A 19,300-nucleotide genomic window follows, 5' to 3' on the forward strand; every position below is an offset into this window, starting at 1 on the left:
GTCGGGGTCGAACGTGGATAGGCACTGGTTGGAGGGGTGTGCGCCGGTGATGGTACAGCACGCAAGGGAGGGGCGGCCCTATAAGACAACGAGTGTGGTCCATTTAATCTATTCACCCAATGCTTGGTACTGCACAGCGCCTGCATGCTTGCACTTCCCACCTTCGGCAGCTTCAAGTGCGTCGGGGCTTTCTTTCAGCTCGTGACAGCTCTGAGTGACTTCGGGCCTGTGGAACTGGTGAGTAGCTGGTACTTCGACGACGAGGACGACATCTCCGTTTGGTGCCGTCGAAGTTTGGGGCGGCAGGTAACTGAGACATTTCTCCACGATCTCGCGATGTATCTGCAACCTCGCCGGCGGTATGCTTCCTTGCCGATCACTCCTCCACGCTGCAGTCATCGGTCATGCGCCTTCGAGTATGCTTTTGCGGCTACTACTGCAGGCGCTTCTGCTGGCACTTTCTGCATCCGCCTAAGTGCTCACACACCAACCGTCTAAGCGGCCCTTCGCCCCTTGCTATTGGCCTTTTCACGACATCCTCCAGTCTCATGAACACTTTGCACGCCGTGACGATCAGATGCAGCTAACGCCATACCTCCGCCACCGTCCACGCCGAAGAGGCACAGATTCTACGCTCCGACACATCTTGCCCGGCGAGGCAGTAGTCCGCACTATCCAGCTGGCTGACTTTGCGGTGCTGCATGGACGGTTGGTTGCGCGGTTGCGCTGACGTAGAGACGAGCCGGTCTTTCGAGGCTGAAGGCAAAGTGAAGCGAAACTCTGCTTCAGCCAACCACGCGAGGAGTACCAAGTACCCTCGGCGTTTTGCGTTCCTGACTACCAGACTACCAGACTACCAGACTACCAGAATGATGACGACGTTTGTTTTGTTGACACCGAGAAACAGCGACGAGCCTGGAGGGGGGAACAATGCCTATAGTATCGATTGCATTCGATTGTTTGTGACGCATTCCGGCAGCTTGGCTTGGGCTGACCTCGCCGAGACGATTGGGTGTGCGGCTCCACGCACACACACTTCACTTCCCAGGGAGCAGGCCTGGCTTGTCATCATCAGATGCTCGGCCTGCGACCGATACAACCACACCCTCGTCTCTCTTTCAGCCGAACAATATGCTTGATCGTCCCCGAGGCCGCAGTGGGGCTTTCTTTCCTGACCGCCACAGGACCCCGACCTCCTCCAACGCCAAAGCCAAAGCCAAAATCTTCCTCAGAACCTGCCGCAGCGACCAAGGCGTTTTGTTGCGCGCTCATGCCACTCCTTCTCAGACAAAACAGATAAAGAATGTAAGAAGAGATTCGACGTCTAAGGAGGGTGCCCTCCTTGTTCCAGCCAAAGTGGAACATTTATCTCCATTACTTCTAAGCTGTTTAAGCAGCTTGAAGTGCAATTAGCAGCGCAGTCGCATGTGAAAAGTCGGAGACATGGCACTTCCACTAGCATAGGACATTCCGCTTTGACCGGAGCACCGGGGTGCGCCACTTGTCTTGATGTTACAGTGCTCTGGCGATTCGAAACTGGTCCAGTCGTTGCCTGCCCGCTGGCACCCCTCTGGCTGGCTTTGTCAATCGACAGCCACCGACGGAAGGCTGGCAGTTTGGGCGCAACGCAACGGTCCGAGCGAAACGAAACCTAAGGATCGGCAAGGTTGCCTGCATTCGCATGCACCCATGCGGCATGATGCGGCTGTGCGAAGCGGGACCTGAGAACAGTCGCAGCTCCGCCTGAGTGAATGATCGGCCTCGGCTTGGCGAAGGAAGCTACTGCGGCGGCGGCAGCGTGTTTGCTCGCCAGCTCGTTCGCATGTGGGCAACACGATAGCATTCCTCCCCCATCATTGCTGTTCTCGGCATTGGCGCCGCTCCATGGGTCCTGACTTGCACGCCTCGTGACGACTGTGACGACTCCATGTGAAGGGCACCCCCGGCAATGCAGCGACCAACAACTGTGCACACGGGCAGGCGAGGTTGGAGTTGTGGAGAGTCGCCGTTGACATAAAGCCGTGCATACGCGCACAGTTGCCGCGTTCCAACTGCTCATGGGGTATTCAATCTTATTACTACCGCCTGTCTCACGAGTTTCGCCAACGGCTGCTGCACGCACTCTTACTTGTCTCTCTTGTTAGACCCTCTATTCCTCCTTCTTCCTACACCAATCCTACCTATCTCTCCGCGAGAGCATCAGGCACCATGCCATCCCTCAGCATATTGTCCACCTTGCTGAGCCTGGCATTGTCGAGAACGGCTCTCGCTGCTTCTGGCGCCGACTGGAGATCGAGGACCATCTATCAAATCGTCACCGACCGATTCGCGCGAACAGATGGCTCAACTACGGCGGCTTGCGACACAGGCACGGGCGACTACTGCGGCGGCTCATGGCAAGGCATCATCGACCAACTCGACTACGTACAGAACATGGGCTTCGATGCCATTTGGATATCGCCTGTGACACAACAACTCGACGGCCTCACCGCAGACGGCGCCGCATATCATGGGTACTGGCAGACGAACATCGACGCTGTGAACCAGCACTTCGGATCCGCCAGCGACATTCAGAATCTGGCGGCGGAGCTTCACTCGCGCAATATGGTACGGAGCCGAGGCACCGTTATTCCCCCCAGATTATTGCGCGAATCGCATGCTGATTGTGTTTTACAGTACTTCATGGTTGACATTGTGGTTAATCATTATGCCTGGTCTGGAGCGCCCGACACCGTCGACTACAGCACATTCGGCCCCTTCAACAACCAGAACTACTTCCACTCGTACTGCGCAATCGACTTCAACGACATTTCCAACACGGTACGTCGGTCACGCGTGCCAAAGCGCTCATCTCCTCACATGTCGATCTTCACTTTGGGCTGGGCTGGCGTCCGCAGCCGACCGCAGCCTTTCGGCATGCACATACCCCATACGACCCAAACTTTCATACTATCTTTAAACCGTACTGACATTTACTCTGCAGACTCAAATCGAACAATGCTGGATGGGCGACACCATCGTGCCTCTGCCCGATCTCAAGACTGAAGTTCAGAATGTATCGTCTGTCTGGAATTCGTGGATCGGCGACCTCGTCTCCAACTATTCGATCGACGGCCTGCGCATCGACTCCCTGATGGAGGTCAATACCGGCTTCTGGTCCGGGTTCCAGCAAAACGCCGGTGTCTACTCCCTGGGAGAGGTTTACAATGGAGACAGCACGTTCGTCTGCGGCTACCAGGACTACGTACCAGGTGTCTTCAACTACGCGATGTGAGTATTAAGTTGCAACCCCTGCCCCTGGCCCTGTTTGGAGGCGGAAGCTTGTTGGAGATCTGTGGAGGCGGTAGTGGCTTTTTGGCTGACGGCGCGATGATCTGCAGGTACTTCCCGATGATCGCAGCCTTCCAGAGCACGACAGGCAGCATTGGTGACCTCGCCAACATGATCGATACCATCAAGAGCTGCCCGGACACCTCCATGCTCGGGACGTTCAGCGAAAATCATGACCAGCCACGCTTCGCCTCGCTCAATTCCGACATGTCCCTGGCGAAGAACATCATCGCCTTCACCATGCTTACGGATGGCATCCCGGTCATCTACCAGGGCCAGGAACAGCACTTCGTGGGCACTGGCGGTGGATCGACGCCCTACAATAGGGAGGCCCTCTGGTTGTCAGGCTACAACACGGAAGCGGAACTGTACACGCACGTCACCCAGCTCAACGCCGCCCGGCACGCCGCGATCAACGCCGACGACACGTACACCACGACCCAAAATAGCCACATCTACTACGACTACACCAACCTGGCGATGCGCAAGGGCGACATGGTGACCGTCGTCACGAACGTCGGTTCCACGGGTTCAAACTACACCCTCGACATCCCCTCCGGCTACGCCGCCAACACGGGCGTCACGGAACTCCTGACCTGCGATACCCTGACCACGTCGAGTAATGGCACCCTCACCGTCCCCATAAGCGCCGGCCTCCCGCGCGTCTACTACCCGACCGCCAGCCTCTCCGGCTCGGACGTCTGCACGTCGAGTAGCAAGAAACTCAAGCGCTCGCGACACTTCCGGCTCGCAGCCGAGTCATGAGTGTGACGTCGAGGTGTTGCGAGTTGTTTTGCACAGAAGAAAAGCCAACTGTTGCATATGGGACGGCCGCTATCCAATCAATACCAGCATCGATCGCTTCCAACCACCACCACCAGGGGAGTCCGGTCAGGAGTTTTGTTATACTTGCATACGAGAAGAGCCGGGAAGCACCCCCTCCCACGCCTCTGTCTCCCCCATTCACGAAGTCACGACCTACTTGTACATAGTATCCGAGTGCGACACCTTGCATACCCCACATACTGGCGCGGGCGTTCAAAAGGGATTGATGTTTGCAGGGTTGGTTTTCTGGGAGGTTGATTTGCGGTTGAGACAGAGAGTTGGATGACGATGATCAAGGATTTGATGCCTTTCACACGAAGAAGAACATAATTAACCCCCAGCAACGATCGAGACGGCTTTTGTAGAGGATGATGAGATGAAGCCTGAAATGAGAATGAGGAGTCGCTTTGGATATGTGCCTGCATTCATTGCATTGATCACTTTCGTGCCTGTCTGCCTCGTCTTTTCTGAAGTTTGCTGCTTGCTCATGCCCTTCTGACCTCCTGGGTCTTTCTCTCGCTGGCCTTCACAGCGACCGACCCAGCTCAAATTCATCCTAGCACGTTTGCTAGCGATGGTCATGGTCATGGTCATGGTCGTGGATACCATCCAACCTCCCTCAACAACAACACCTCTGCTTTCACCCAGCCCCAGCCCGGCACCGCCCACCCTCCCTCCAGCACACACCACCCCCATCCCATCCTCCGAAGCGCGCAACACCAACACACCGCCCCCAATCCCATCCCATGTCCATGCCCACACCACCAAACGTCCGCACAGACAACATGTCTCACACCCAAAATTCAAATCTCGATCCGATGCCGCAAGGACCACCTTCCACCGGCTTGCCGTGCTCGAAATAGCGTTACAATCGCATCGTCCAGCGGGCGCCGTTGCGACTTCGCGAGAGATCTGCGTTTTTCTGACTCGCTCGCACGCACGCTCGTCAACTGTTGCCTCTTCCTTTTGCGCGTGGAAAGTGGTAGGGATGGTGAGGTGTTTTTGTGTGTGGGGGTGGGAAGAGGTTCCTTTGCGCTGGGGTTAGGATGGATGTTTGATGCGGATAATTGTTCGCAGAGGGATTTGTTTGCGAATTGTTGTTCGCATTGCTTCTTTTACTTGATAAGCCGGTTGATGACCTTGCACAAGCGCATTTCTGCGATGGATATCGTATACCTTGCGCCGCTATCTTGGTATTATCCCATTTCATGATCGTGAGCATCATACTCTGCGCGTCCAAACTCCAGTACACCATGCATAGTATTCGCCTCATGCTTTGCCCTCCTCGGCCTTCCCTTGCGGTCTTCTCGTCGTCGAGCCAGTAGCACTAGGCGGCACCTGTACCTTATCCGTCGTCTTCTGCCTCCTTCTCTTCACAGGCGCGTAGACATCATTGAAGTTCATCGCGACTCCCAAAAACCGCATGTCCATATCCGCCTGATATGCCAGATCGCCCAGCAGGACATTTGTCCTCGACCGGAAATCGATTGCCAGCGATTTGAGCCTCTGTCGTAGCTGATCGAGCATATTCCTCTCTCCATCGATGCCTTGCACGGGCAGGAGTTGTGGTAGGGGAGAATCCGTCTCGCGCTCTCGTAGTCGATTGCGGACACTGGATGTAGGGAACAGAGGCGATTGGACGTCTTCGTCTGCCTCTGTGATGCCCCATTTTCCGGCCTTCGTCCTGGTCTCGATCTTGGCTGACAGTTCCTGCCGTCGTGTGAACTCAGCAACGCTGTAGCTGTACAGGCTATCCACAGCATCTCTGTATCCAAGCATGAGCTTCAACAGCTCGTGTAGCTGCGTGGTGAAGTCGAGTGCTCCACCGCCTCCTAGCAGCCCCTTTCTCGTGATCGAGCGCAGATACACTGTATGCGCAGTGATCAGTGTATCAAGCGTAGCGTCCGGCTTGCGAATATCCTTCTGTAGGCCGTTCCACCCAGCTTCGATGACTTCGAATAGGATGTAGTACTGCAGCTGGTCGATGAAGTGGATCATCTCGGCAAGTCTTCCCCTCGCATTCTTCCAGTCTTCTCCAAGCTTGTCACTGACAGCTGCCAGGACGCCCCTCGCTCCAGTCTGTAATCTTCGCCAGGTGGTCGAGAGCGCGAACTCGACTCGCTTGATCCGCCAAAGGAAGTTGAAGACTTTAAGGTAGTGCTTGTTAGCCCAAGGCGTGACGATGACATCCAGGGGCGAGTCGACTCGATATTCCAGTGTGAACACATCCCAGCCGATCTCACCATGGCTCAACTCCAACATACGTGCATCCAGTCGACGTAGAACATCCGGACTCTGATACTGTGCATTCGAATTGCGGATTGCATGTTCCAATTGTGCCGTGAGAGTATGTCGGTACTGGCTGTTAGCCGGCCTATCCAAATTCGAAGCGAGAGATTCCATGAGCAGCGCGATGAAGTCTCCTTGGCCCAAAAGCAGGAAGTTCTTGAGTGCTTGCAGATGTGAGTGAAGTGCAAACTTGTTCTCCATCAAGCTTAGCAGTCGCGCCATGACCGTCTTGTAGGCCTCGTCAATGCTTGTAGAAAGCATCGCCATGTCACCGTACTTCAGCTCTCGAGAAGCGGACTTGCTGTACGATTCTACCCAGCCGCTATCACCACATCCATATCGAATGAAGTTCAAACTCTTCCCGATGAGGAACACTCTCTTTGCGAAGTCCTGGGTCATGATAGAAGGTATCATGGCTTCCTTGAACCTGTACTTGTGCTCCCAGACGCTCGTCGCGCCGCTGTCCTCGTGATCTTGGTTCTCGAAAACGAAGAACTCCTGATAAGGGTCCTCTAGCTCGCCATCATAGATCCAGGCTCGAAGCATGTTGTAGAATGGCCTGGTGACATGTACAAGCAACCTTTCAGCAAAGCTGTGCACGAAAGGATCGCCATGTGACGAAGAGAAGCTGTGAATGAGACTTATGAGCTCGCCTCCTTTCTTGCCCTTCGCCGACTCGACCATCATGCTCATCAGTCTCAAGCCCAGCGTAGCTTCTCGAGTCCAGACCACGCATCTTTTCAAAGTAACACCGGCTTTCCCAAGTCCTTCATCGGGCTGATTCTCATCCAAATGAGTAAGGGCTCTTCGTATTTGACCTTCCAGAGTAGCAACCAGTCCAAGATATGATCTCAGTTCGATACCAATTGCAGAACGTAGAGCTTGTCCCACCAATCCACCTTCTGTGGACTCCACAAATTCTGAAAGCGACCTGTACAAGAGCGACGGCTCGGCCAGAGTGTGAAGAAGTGAAACCAGAGGTACTGGGAGAGTCGGAGGCAGCTTGAGTGACTTCTTGTCTGCGAATGGCAAGTTGTTCGACGACAGCCCTTGTAGTGTGAACGGCAGATCTCTCAGCAACGCGGACTCTGGCGGTTCCAGTCCATCCGTAGTCTTCTTACGAGGCGACTCGGGCGCCGCCTCCTCGCTCTGCTGTGGTCTCGATCTCGACGGCACAGGTCTCTCTCGATCTCTCGTCGGCGGTTTCCTCGGACTCTCAGGTCCTGAAGGCTCAGGGACTCTCGGCAATCCATTCCGCGCAAAGGCATCGTCAAACATATCGTTCTGCCCCTCATATCGTCCCTCACTACCGCCCACCTCTTCACCATATCCGTCTCTTCCCATATCTCGACTCTCAACCCCTATGCTCCCCGCCCTTCCTTGTGGTATCCCATCCATCTCTTCCTCACCAACTCTCAGCAAAAAGTAAAGTATCGCCCACTTCTTCCCTAGCACAGGCTGCGCCAGCAACCTCGAGTACAGATTCCCAAAGGTCGTGGCCTTCTCGGGACTGACATTCTCGCGTAACAACTTCCTCTTGATCAGATCCGCGGCATGATTGACGTCCTCAACAGGGACGGCTTCATCTTCTCCGCGGTCAAGAATGTCGTGGGCGAGGTTATTCGCGTCTTCCCAGCGTTGGTCGGCTCGGTCTTCATCTTCTCCAGGTTGTTGTGCGGGCACGAGACGCTCGAGAAGGGATTGCAGCGCGTTTTCGACGCGCTCGGATTTTGTTGACGCCATCAACACCGGGGATCATCGTTGTTGTATAATGTGGTTGGGGGAGAAAACGCGCATTGAGGTGATGTTCGCATGGAGACGCGCGCTGGATTTGTTGTTTGGTGCGGCTGTCACGAGCTTGCCGCTGCCTTCACTTCACCACTCACAAAGTACTGGGCTTATTACGAAGACTGCCATGATGAAGGCTTGGGGAGTGGTTCATGTTGCTAGGTCTCGTTTCATTAACCCTATCATAGCATGGCTGCTCAGTCTCTGAGCCCGTGTTCGTTCAATTCTCAAGATTGATGCAGTCTGCAGTAATCCCTCCCAATACTAAACACCAGTCATGCTCGAATACACCTCGCTTTCCACGCCTGCGCCTTTCTCAACCCCCAAAGCCAAAGAATTATGTACAGCTCTGAATACACTTCTATCAAACCTTTCCCTATCGCACAAACCGAGGAATCGCAAGTCGTGGCTTAATGAGCCGGAGGATGTGCATGCTGAGTTGGCGAAGGAGAGGAAATGAAGAACTCTGCTGGGTTCACTGCGCCATCGTCCGTTCTACTGGAACGCTCTTGCGTGTCATCGCGTTGGGCGTTGAGAGGATTCTAGCTGAGAGGGCTGTGAGTATTGGCAATCAGTATGGAGATGTTGTAACACTTACCCTCTCTGCTGGATTTGCCCCTGTCCCATCTGACCTTGCTGAGCCATCCCGGGACCTCCCTGGCCCATCATGCCGTATGGGTTCGAATAGTGCTGCGTGTCGCCAGCGATTTGCTGCATGGCCATACCCGAAATGCCCTGGGCTTGCGATACCGGACAGTCTTTGTGTGCAAGCAGTAGGGTCTTCAGTCCGACGATCTCTTCGCGAAGCTGGGTGACAGTCGCCGCAAGAGCATCGTTCTCGGTGCTAAAGATCTCGACCTTCTGCTGGAGATTGGCCAGCCACTGCTTCTTACGTTGGCGGCACTTGAGGGCGGCCACACTGCAAGGATGTTAGTGTCGCTGGGTGTTGTTCCGGGGTGCCACATGCTTACCGATTGCGCTCGAGGAAGTTCTTGCGCTTCTCCTCGTCAGTCATCTTCTTGTCCTTATCGCCTCCCATGTCTTGATCTCCACTATCGTCATCATCTTCAGGCTCTTCTGACATGGACATGGCAGCGCCGTTGCTCCCGCGCTGTCTCTTGTTGCCCTGTGCCTTGGCTGGGGTATCATCGGTCTTCCTCTTGCCATTAGCAGCAGCCTTGCCGGTTGATCCCTTCTTGCCACGACCGTTGCGAGTCTGAGGCTTTGTATCCGCATCATCCGAGTACTGCTCGCCCTGTCCATCGGTGCTTCCCGACATGTTGCTACCAATGCTGTTCTTCGCACCTCGCTTGTCTTGGGCGGTTTGTTGATATGAGGCCTGTTGCTGTTGTGGCTGTTGTACTGGATATCCTTGCGAGTTGCGTTGTTGTCCACCAGCTTGAGCGAGCATGAACAGACCGTTCGCGGCGTCGTTGGTCTGGTGTGAGCCGAACGGGTCCTGATTGTCCTGCTGTGCCGTTGCTGCGTTGGGGTTGTAAGGCTTGCTGTCTAGGTCAGGCTGGATGTTCGGGTTTTGTTGCGCTTGACTCGTCGCGGTAGCTTGCGGCAGTTGGTAGGTGTTGGCGTGGGTTTGTGCGCGAGCAGTCATCGCCGTGCGATGGAAGTCGAGAGTACCAGGAGTCGCGCCGCCGCTCTGTAGCTGGTTGTATAGTGCTTGCGAGTTCGGTGATGGCTGCGGGAACATAGACCCCCCACCACCAGGTGTGAGGCCAGTCCGAAGGGAGGACTCGTTCGGTGTGGGAAAGCTCCCTGCGAATCCGTGGTCGCCGTTGAAGTAGTCGTTGCCGCCGGTGGGCCCGCTGAGCATAGCAGGACTTAATGGGCCTGATCGAAGCGAACTGGGCCAGCCAGGAGTGTTGCCAATGAGCGGTGCCGGTGAGGTCAAACTCGCTACACCGGGTAGTTGCGATTTACCTGGTGTGTCGGCGGGGTTGCTGAAGGCGTTCTCGAATGGGTTCGGTTCTTTCGCGAGATGAGTGGTGTGCGCTCCGCTGAAGTAGTCGCCGTCTCCGTTCTGTGTTGGCTTAGGCGGCGGCGCGAGGGGTGCATTGGTCGTCGCGGTGCCGTTCGCTTTGGTGCCCTTTCCAGCGTCGGTGTCTTCGGGCTGGTTGATGGTCGGGACGGCGGGGTCTTCACCGCACGTTTTAGTCGATGCCATAGTGCGACGATATGTTGATCGAGATGGAGCGACGACATACCTTGCTTGCTCTCCGCTGCGTTGGAGGCTTCCTTCTTCAGTGTGTCTGTCGAGGAAGTTAGTACATGTCGATTGAAGCTGGACTTGCCAATGCGACTCGAGGCGCGTCCACCCTGCCACCATGTCGCAGGACGGCGAGACGGTGAAGTAGAGCTCAATACATTGGCAAGCTATAGGGCGACAACTTACCTGGCAGTAATGAGTTGCGATTAGCAGGCGAATTGGATATGCTCTTTGCGCCAGCATTCATGTGCGGCGACTGTGTGGCAGAGGAACGAGAGATCGCGGCTGCCATGATGTCGGATGCAGAGGTTATGACGCAGGTGCGGCAGGTCGATCTTGGATCTCGCTCCGCGTTCTCTCTTCTTCTCTTTTGTCGACCAAGTCAACCAAACAGCTTGCACCTTATCAAATTAATTCCGACAATCTGAGAAACATGTCAGTTTGAGGTTCACTGCTGCCAACAACAAGAGTCTCCACGCCCTGGAGCCGTTTGACTCGCTTTGCTGCTGCGTTACGGCTTCCACCTGCTCCCGCCATCTGCCAGTGGCAAACCACCAAGAGACAGCGAGGATCTTGGTCGCCGTAACGCTGCTCACAATTGCCAATGAACGGTCTGTTCTTCGACATACCTTTCGAGAAGACGATGCTGCCGGATGCGATGATTGTTCTGGCGTCGCGATGATCCTGGATCAGTGACGTGACGCGGCAGAAAGGAGAGATTGCGACGGCGACAACGAAGGGCGTCGCGAGGGTGCCTCGAGGCTCTGTTCGTCGCAAAAAGGCCAAGAAAGCGTTCTGAATGGTATAGTACAACGTGACCTCCTGCAACAGTATGGCAGTAACGTCCGAGCGGGTTGCGACTTCTCTGTCTGATGACGACAGTCAAAGTGGTAAGTGAGGAAGTGACGTCGCGGCGTTCTGCATTTAAGAAAAAGGCACGCTGGCGACCGGAATTTCAAAGCAGCCCGGACGGCAAGACGGGAGCGCCCGCTTACGCACGGTCGCTCCTCCCTTCTTCATTCAAGATGAAATCCTCCTTTGCCACCCATTCACTTCGGCCACTTGAGCTAACTTACACAGGATAAGAAACGCTCGAATTTCTCGTTGATACAAGCTGAGCTCAAGATTCCTTGGTTTTTCCCATTGCCTATGATCATGAAACTTCTTTATCAATTGTTTGAGCCACGGAAACGACTTGGACATTACGTCACCGCCAAGACGGCCAGGATCTCGATGGCCCATGTCGCGATCGATCGTCAAAGAACGTGCCTCGTTTGGGTCTCTTTCAACCCCAATATCAACACACACCTTCAGACATCGCGAATAAAGACACCGAAGCTACTCACATTATACGAGTGGCGGCATCTCCCTGACCATTACGACGGGCGTTCTCTGCTAATGCTCGTCACCGGCGCAGTCGCGAGATAAATTGTCCGAGAGCTATTTGACTGCAAGCTTTGCTCTAATGCACATTCCGGAGGCAGCTCCTCCAGTGCCGTGCTCCATTTTCCGATTTGTATCTTACTGCGACAGCTTTGATTCGCTATCCTCACGACCAAGGTCGAGACTGGCTATCCGGATGGCGCTTCATCCTATTTTCTATCTTGCATCTGCGGCAAACAGCTCTGCCGAACCATGCCGAGCCATCAGCGAATCTTACAGAAATGTCTGGGTAGAGACGCCTTTGTTCACGTTTGTTTACCCGTCAATCCGTTTGTTAGGAATCCATGTTTGGGGCCCCTATCTTGTTCAATGGGCAGACGGGGAGAGCACTTCATCCTGGAAAAATGACGGCGTCCAAGACACAACCTGGTCGCTGATGAGACTTCCATCCAGCGTAGCAACGCTTGAGCCTCGTGTCGTGGATCGTCATAGGCATGGGACCTAGTCTGTAGTAAAGAGGTAATTCTGCTGGCAATGAAGTGGACAGCTCTGTGTTGAACATTATGCTCAAAGGGAAATGCTCCTTTATCTCCATTGAATGCACGCTGTCTAGGGAACCTAACCTGCAATCATGAGCTTCGTCGTTCTTAGCTACAGAGAGAAGACAGGCTCACTCCGAATACGAAATACCTTCAGCAGAATGACGAGAAACTCATAGCTCTGCTAAGTACTTGTCTCTGGGCGTCTTCTTCGGAGCTCAGACACATGTCTCCTTTCATTTTGAGAGGACAATTGTTGCGGAGACAGTGAACGACGTGGCCACTGCATCGAACTAGAATCTTGCGAGCATGTACAAGAACCATGACCATTGCTTCTATCTGTACCACCGAAGCTTCCACACCCTGAGGAATGGGTTCTGTGCCGGTCCAACGCCTCCTGCTGAATGGAGCTAGAAAGAACGCTCTCCTCAATTGAAGAAGCATCGTGTAGGTCTTGCACCTTACAACATGACTGATGTTCGACGCCCCCAGCCAATCACCACTTCTATCATCTGAAATGTGGCAACGTGTTTAGTACTGGCCGATACTTCCAATGTCTTGTCTTGGTAGAAATGCCTTGTCTTTTTGAACAAGTTCAAGGATGAGACTTTGTCTGGGGGAACGCAAACTGCGACCTCAGAACACAATCAGACGAACAGCCGAAATGGCTTCGTCAAAAGCATTATGCAGCGAAATCGGTGATTTATCCAAGAGTGAACAGAACAGGACGTGAAGTGGTCTCAACACAACCGGGATTTTTAAACTTTCGCGGGGGCGGGACTCCGTAGCCGAGCCGTAGACTTTCAACCAGCCAGACGTCCAACTTTTCTAAAAAGCACTCTCGTACCTAAGACGACACCAACATGGCGCAAGGTCAGCTAAAGAAAACCAAAGCGCCAGCCACAAAAATGTGAGTTCCTAAGTCACTCCTCTTATTCGCCTTTGCTGACAATACCAGCACCCAGCGCAAGCAAACCGGCGCCCGAGTGATCAAGCCCAAGAAGCAAGCGCTCCTCAAGCAGCACAATATGAAGAAGAAGCTGTCGTCTGGTCTCGCTGCTGCGACTGAGAAGTCTCTTGCTGGGAAAGCTGGACATCTTGAGATGCTGCATGGTGGGAAGAAGGACAAGAAGGCGGAGAAGGCGGCCCTGGCGAAGAAATGAAGGGTGGAATGGATATGGGCAAAAAATGCTCTAGACTACGACATTGGTCATTCAAGATTTCATGAGGACTACGAGGGCACTATATCGATTTGGGTGGACCTGCAAAGGACGGACATCAGGCACAAAAGTCGCGGATCGGCGCACCACAGGAGGAACATGTCTTCAGTCCTGGCAGAGAGTGCGCGTGCCGTCATACTTGCGATCCGAGGGGTGGGAACATCAGGAGATGGACTAGGACATAAACGTTCACGAGCCTGTTCGGTGTAGTCTCTCGGGTGCAGGAGAAGACCGCAACAGGATCAAGGGAACAAAAGGCTGCCGTTGCCCGAATTGCGTGGTGGAGTGGCATGGGGACATCAGGCCCGGGTCACAAGTGGGGAGCGGACAGAACTGTTACATTCTGAGTGTTGGGCTACCTTAATTGGATATCAAGACGCTGTCGTGGCGGAAAGGCTCTGTGAATCTGCACAATCTCTCGTCTTGCATTTCTTGGCCTTTCCTTTCACCATTCTCCATCCCTCGTGGAGGCCGAAGTCGTTGCAGGGGATCGTGCGCCAGCGTGTCCGAGAAACAAAGTCCGACTACGCTTCCTTCAATGCTCTCGCGGTAGTGGTAGTTTCGCCATAAAACGGGGAGAATGCTGCTCTGGCCTTCTGACATTTTTCTCTCGTTGACATGGTTTCCAGGCATCCACGAAGATGCGCCTCCCACAAAGCGCCCATATCACTCACGATGATTCTGCATGTACCTGGAATTTCCAAAACGTGGAAGAGCAGAATCGACTGCTGACGATATCTACGAGCCGAGCAGATGACATGGCGCACGCACATTTCACGACTCACAGGATGAAGATCGATTTGTAGATCTCTACAGGATGATGGGAGCTTGCAATCATGGCAGCTCGTCTCTGGCGGTTTGATGAAGGATACCTTCTGGAAGAAGCTGAGGGAGGAGGGGAATTAAGGCAGGACCTGGGAGAGGGTGCGAGGGGCTTTAACACATGGGCGACAAAGTGAAAAAAGGAATGAGCTGGAAAGTGAAGACTAAGTAAGCTTGAAAGTAAGAGGCATCGTGAAGAGCACTTGAGCTATCATAGAATGTAAGCCAGAATGTGAGGCTGAAAGTGAGCGAGGGAGTGACCAAGGAACCGAAGAGCAATTGAGCTGGAACGTGATGCATAATGTGAGCTCGAATGTGATAACGCTCATTTCGCTGCCGCCCAAACTCGTAATCATGACCCATAAAGCCACCTCAAAACCTCCTGCCAGGCTGCACCTGCTCACAGCTTCTCATAATCGACGTAGTCTTGTGAATCCCCGCGGGTCGATTCAGCGTCTCCTCGCTCTGACTTCTCAACACTTCAATATCCTCCCAACTCCCGTCATCGTTCGGATCTCGTGCATCAGTCATCGCCAGCGTGTGCCTAGCATTCTTTGACGTGGACGCCTGGTGCTGGTGCATGTCAGGCTCCGTTCCCACCGCGGTCTTGACAGTCGAGAACGTAGCTGTACCGGTGCTGTTGCTGAAGTCCTTCCAATCGTCCATCTTGATGTCGCCATCGACATCCCGCTGACGACGATAGCCTGATGAGCCTCCTATTGCTGTGCGGTTGCCACTATTTTCTCTGCTCGAGCTGAGCGCTGTCTTGGTGGTTTCGAGAATCTTTGCGAAGAGAGGGCGAAGGGTCGGCAGTGACGCGGCTATCATTCCGACGCAGAGCTCAATCATGTTCCAGACATTGAAGTCGTTGTGCCATGTCGGATCCGTCTCGTCGAAGAATTGATGTTGCTTGACTGCCTTTACGATTCCCGCCGCACACGCAAAGTAGCCCAAGCTCAAAATGATTCCCAATGTCATCTTCGTGCGTCGATTGACCTGGAGTTTGACGATGATGGGGATTGGCAAGATGGCGAAAAGGAAGTCGGTGGCACAGTTGACCGAGCTGTTGTAAAGACCGATCGCGGTGAAGGTGTCGTTCGAGAAGCAGCGCGTGCTCGGCTTGGCTCGCAGCTCAAAGTCCCAGGATGCCGCAATTGGAGTACAGTTCCAGATCAACGTCCCCATGCAGGAGAGGCAGAAGCAGACGAGGAACACTTGTGTCAAGTCAGCTTACACCTCCACTTCCGCGCCTTGTTGCCTTACCTATAGAGCCCCAAAGAAAGCGCTTCCACTTCTTTCCTGGCGGCACCAAGCGCATGAGAAAGAGCGCAATCGATATCTTGACCAAGACCACTCCTATCATCACCCATAACGAGTGATAGTATTGCCACTTTGCGTACATTTCATAGTCGTCCATTGCTATGCACTGAGTATGCTTCCCGATGGCGTACTTTGTCTCATAGACGAACGAGATGAACGTCGCCATCGCCATGATCAATGCGGAGAGCATCACGTAGTCATCCGCCCCGATCGATTTGATCATAATGGCCCTTACACTCATTCGTAGTCCCACGATGATGATGCCGGCTGTGAAGAAGGCGCCAGTAACGCCTAATATCTCCGCCTTGTTGTTTTCCTGGCAGTATGCGTTGTCCGGCGGCGGTGCCATTTGCTGTCGCGCTAACATTCGTAGTGCCGGCATCTTGATGGTGATTTTGCGATGTGTTGTTGTACAGTATGCTGGCGCTGAACGCAGAGGCTTCGCCCGTGAAGTCCAGTGTCATCGCAGAGGGTATTTGGGATCGGTCGAGACGAAGAGGGTTGAGCGCGCTCGAGCTCGTTCAGACTTCGTTTTGGAGTACTTCTGGGAGGTTTAAAGCCATTGCTTGCCAGGCGTCCCTGTTTCGAGTTCCTGGCTACTCCATCCGGCTGTTCCACAGGGAAGTATCTCGTATTGAACTTCAGTGACTGCGCAGGGCGTAAAATATCTGACGCTTGCCGTTATTGCGCTGTTGGGAGAAGGAATATGGAATTGGAAGTTAGCCATCTGCTCTGAACACACTAGAAATACGTTGCTGTTGGTGCATAATGTTCGGAGAAAAAAATAGACTGAAGGCAGTCAGTTTCGCCTATCGATCGCACGCAAGGCTCTGAATGGTCAGCAGTGTGCATCTCCATGCAATCACCTACTCTACGTCAAGACCCCCTTGTACGGCAGTTCAGGGAGGTTTCAGAGCGGAGGCCTGATCTCCAGCTCTGCCGAGTCCCCTGGTCAAGCTCAAGGGACGAGTGACAGGAGAAGCGGAGGAAATTGGGTGGCCCCGCGCCCAGAAAGGAAACGTGCAGGCATTGTACCTCTTTCGCCAGCCATCTCTCGTTGCTGTCGACAAAAACCGAATAACGGTTTGCTCGACTGGTCGGACAAGTGCGGATCTGGGTGTCTTCTGCTCGGGCGACACAGACAAGACAATAGTTATTTGCAGATTGAGCGTCGAAACTTCTCAACGCCTAACCATGGAGTTCCAGCAAGCTTCAGGCTGGATATAAAGACAATGGGCGCGGAAGTTGGCGGGCTCGTCTGTCTTGGACTGACTTTCGGCGGACCAGGATCAACCGTGCAAGCCCGAAAGACTTGCCAGGGGAGAGCCAGGAATACCAGAGTTGTGGCGGCACAGTCGCGATGTGCCAGTATTGAGGCCACGATTATCTTTCAACATAGGGCTGTCGAATGAAGGGGGTCTTCATCCGTGTACGAAGTGTGTTGGAAAGCACCTGGCAGGAGAGAGAACCGACAGAGTGTGACGTTGGAAGAAAGCCCATAAGCTTGTCCGAAATAGGAAATGAAAGCCTGAGGCAGCAATGCGCCTGCACAAAACTTGGGATAGGCTTTTGCGTCTCCATCACCAAACTTCCCTCCACCCGATGCGAAAACGAGTCACGACGAGGCTGCCGCGTTACCTCTGAGCCGTGAAATACAGTCGAGGCTTATCAAGCGATTGCCATGGTTCCGTCCACAAAGAATTCAGCCAACGCCTCCCCACTTTCCGCATCTCCGTCCTTGATGGTGAGTATCTCCCGCAATGCCGTGCTTGTGGCGAGATTGGCACAGGTCAGCAGGCAAAACGCTGGCAAGAACTCTCGGAATAGCCACAATTTCCTGGAACCACGCGAAGTGCCCTAGTTGACCTCGCCAAGCAACAACCACTTCGACAGCCGCGAAGTTGTGTCTCGTTTTATCTTCGAATCCAGGGGTTTGAATGGCTCTCTGAAACAGAGCACTAATTGACAGCAGCATTGCCTCTCGAGGTGCAAGAGTGGTAAGTAAATAGCAGCCGACCTGCTTATCCGGCCATTGGACATGACATAGTAGCCACGCGGTATTGCTGGGATCGCTTCGTTGGTCTTGACATTGGCGCTAAGTTACAATAAACCACTCTGCCGCACCGCGAGCGAATTTCTTGGACCTCTGTTTTGAACTCTACTTGGTCGCATCACAATCTTCACGGGCTTTGCTACTTCCAAGCACCCTAGAATGCGTTTCATAGAGACAATCGTCTCTGCGCTGACGGGCTCGTCGACTTTCGTACCTGCTTCCTCCGCTGGGACCGATAAGCTTGCGGCACAGGCTCTGAGAACACTGCGACGATTCGAATCATCTCAGCCACAAGGCTATGGAGCGAACTGCAGCCTCAAAACCGCGTACAGACGGAGAGAATGGGAGACCTTCAGCCGCCAGGAGAAGCGCGAATACATCGACGCGATTCTCTGCCTCATGGAAAAGCCATCGATAAGTGGCGACCTTGCACCGGGAGCTCGAAGCAGATACGATGATTTTCTCGCCATTCACATTAACCAAACGGGTTCGATACATGGCACTGTGAGTACGGCATGCTTCGAAGCGATTGAGTCACTCTGATCAACATCTGCCACAGGGAAGCTTTCTATCGTGGCACCGATACTTCACATTCACATACGAACAAGCTCTACGAGACGAATGCGGATACACCGGCTACCAACCGTACTTAAATTGGCCCAAGTACGCACTTGATCTCTACAACGCCCCGGTCTTTGACGGTAGCGACACCTCCATGAGCGGGAACGGTTGCTACAGAAAATACAACGGCACTAACATTCCATCCAACGACAAACCATTCATCGTCCTTCCCCCAGGCGAGGCAGGAGGTTGCGTCGAGTCAGGCCCATTCAAAGACATGCAAGTCCGACTCGGTCCAGTCGCGCCGGCCGTCAACGATGCTCCTCCAAACCCGCAGAAAGACGGCCTGGGTTACAATCCACGCTGTCTGAGACGGGACATGTCCGCTTATGCAGCAGAGCGGTGGAATACAGATCAGAATGTCACGGATCTCATCCTCCAGAGCAACAATATCTTCACATTCCAGAACACCATGCAAGGCGACTTTCCAAAAGGCTTTCTCGGCGTCCACACCAGTGGCCATTTCTTTGTCGGTAGCGATCCAGGCGGCGACTTGTTCAGTAGTCCTGGGTGAGTTCTTATTCTTCGCTCTTAGCCCACAGAAGCAACTCCAGACTGACATACGAACAAGCGATCCGTACTTCTTCCTGCACCACGCGCAAATCGACCGCTGCTGGTGGATCTGGCAGAATATCGACCCGTGGCATCGTATCGAAGTCATAGCTGGCACGCACACAGTGAATAATGATCCTCCGAGTGCGAATGCGACTCTCGACGATATAATAGATCTGGGGGTAAATGCTCCCGGGATCGCTATTCGGGACGCCGTGAGCACGCTCGAGGGTCCTTTCTGCTACATCTACGAGTAACGATGTCCGGTATCAGAGCAGTAATGTTTTGTATATAGTGAACCCACACATTCAAATACCCAGATCAGACGAAAGACAAA

The 19,300-nt window shown here is 53.8% G+C and overlaps 6 protein-coding genes across 6 annotated transcripts; 3 read left to right on the forward strand and 3 right to left on the reverse strand.

The window, feature by feature from the left end:
• Positions 1–2,208: 2,208 nt before the first annotated feature.
• Positions 2,209–4,095, forward strand: M409DRAFT_68303 (glycoside hydrolase family 13 protein; the record flags this gene model as incomplete). Its single annotated transcript, XM_033817775.1, has 4 exons — positions 2,209–2,607; positions 2,677–2,820; positions 2,984–3,270; positions 3,381–4,095. The coding sequence occupies 4 exons, from the start codon at positions 2,209–2,211 to the stop codon at positions 4,093–4,095; spliced, it is 1,545 nt and encodes a 514-aa protein (XP_033664597.1).
• Positions 4,096–5,424: 1,329 nt separating this feature from the next.
• Positions 5,425–8,187, reverse strand: M409DRAFT_68304 (uncharacterized protein; the record flags this gene model as incomplete). Its single annotated transcript, XM_033817776.1, has 1 exon — positions 5,425–8,187. One exon carries the CDS (start codon positions 8,185–8,187, stop codon positions 5,425–5,427), a length of 2,763 nt encoding a protein of 920 aa, XP_033664598.1.
• Positions 8,188–8,774: 587 nt separating this feature from the next.
• M409DRAFT_57208 (uncharacterized protein) lies at positions 8,775–10,745 on the reverse strand (the record flags this gene model as incomplete). The annotated part of the gene is made up of 5 exons (XM_033813555.1): positions 8,775–8,778; positions 8,831–9,151; positions 9,204–10,383; positions 10,452–10,496; positions 10,640–10,745. 5 exons carry the CDS (start codon positions 10,743–10,745, stop codon positions 8,775–8,777), a joined length of 1,656 nt encoding a protein of 551 aa, XP_033664599.1.
• A 2,493-nt stretch (positions 10,746–13,238) lies between these two features.
• Positions 13,239–13,538, forward strand: M409DRAFT_25898 (uncharacterized protein; the record flags this gene model as incomplete). The annotated part of the gene is made up of 2 exons (XM_033807871.1): positions 13,239–13,285; positions 13,334–13,538. The coding sequence occupies 2 exons, from the start codon at positions 13,239–13,241 to the stop codon at positions 13,536–13,538; spliced, it is 252 nt and encodes an 83-aa protein (XP_033664600.1).
• Positions 13,539–14,789: 1,251 nt separating this feature from the next.
• Positions 14,790–16,119, reverse strand: M409DRAFT_57209 (uncharacterized protein; the record flags this gene model as incomplete). The annotated part of the gene is made up of 2 exons (XM_033813556.1): positions 14,790–15,631; positions 15,681–16,119. The coding sequence occupies 2 exons, from the start codon at positions 16,117–16,119 to the stop codon at positions 14,790–14,792; spliced, it is 1,281 nt and encodes a 426-aa protein (XP_033664601.1).
• Positions 16,120–17,949: 1,830 nt separating this feature from the next.
• Positions 17,950–19,220, forward strand: M409DRAFT_68307 (uncharacterized protein; the record flags this gene model as incomplete). The annotated part of the gene is made up of 3 exons (XM_033817777.1): positions 17,950–18,294; positions 18,350–18,921; positions 18,983–19,220. 3 exons carry the CDS (start codon positions 17,950–17,952, stop codon positions 19,218–19,220), a joined length of 1,155 nt encoding a protein of 384 aa, XP_033664602.1.
• Positions 19,221–19,300: the final 80 nt, after the last annotated feature.

The sequence above is a fragment of the Zasmidium cellare genome (genome assembly GCF_010093935.1).
Source record: "Zasmidium cellare ATCC 36951 unplaced genomic scaffold M409scaffold_29, whole genome shotgun sequence".
Classification (NCBI taxonomy): Eukaryota; Fungi; Ascomycota; class Dothideomycetes; order Mycosphaerellales; family Mycosphaerellaceae; genus Zasmidium; species Zasmidium cellare.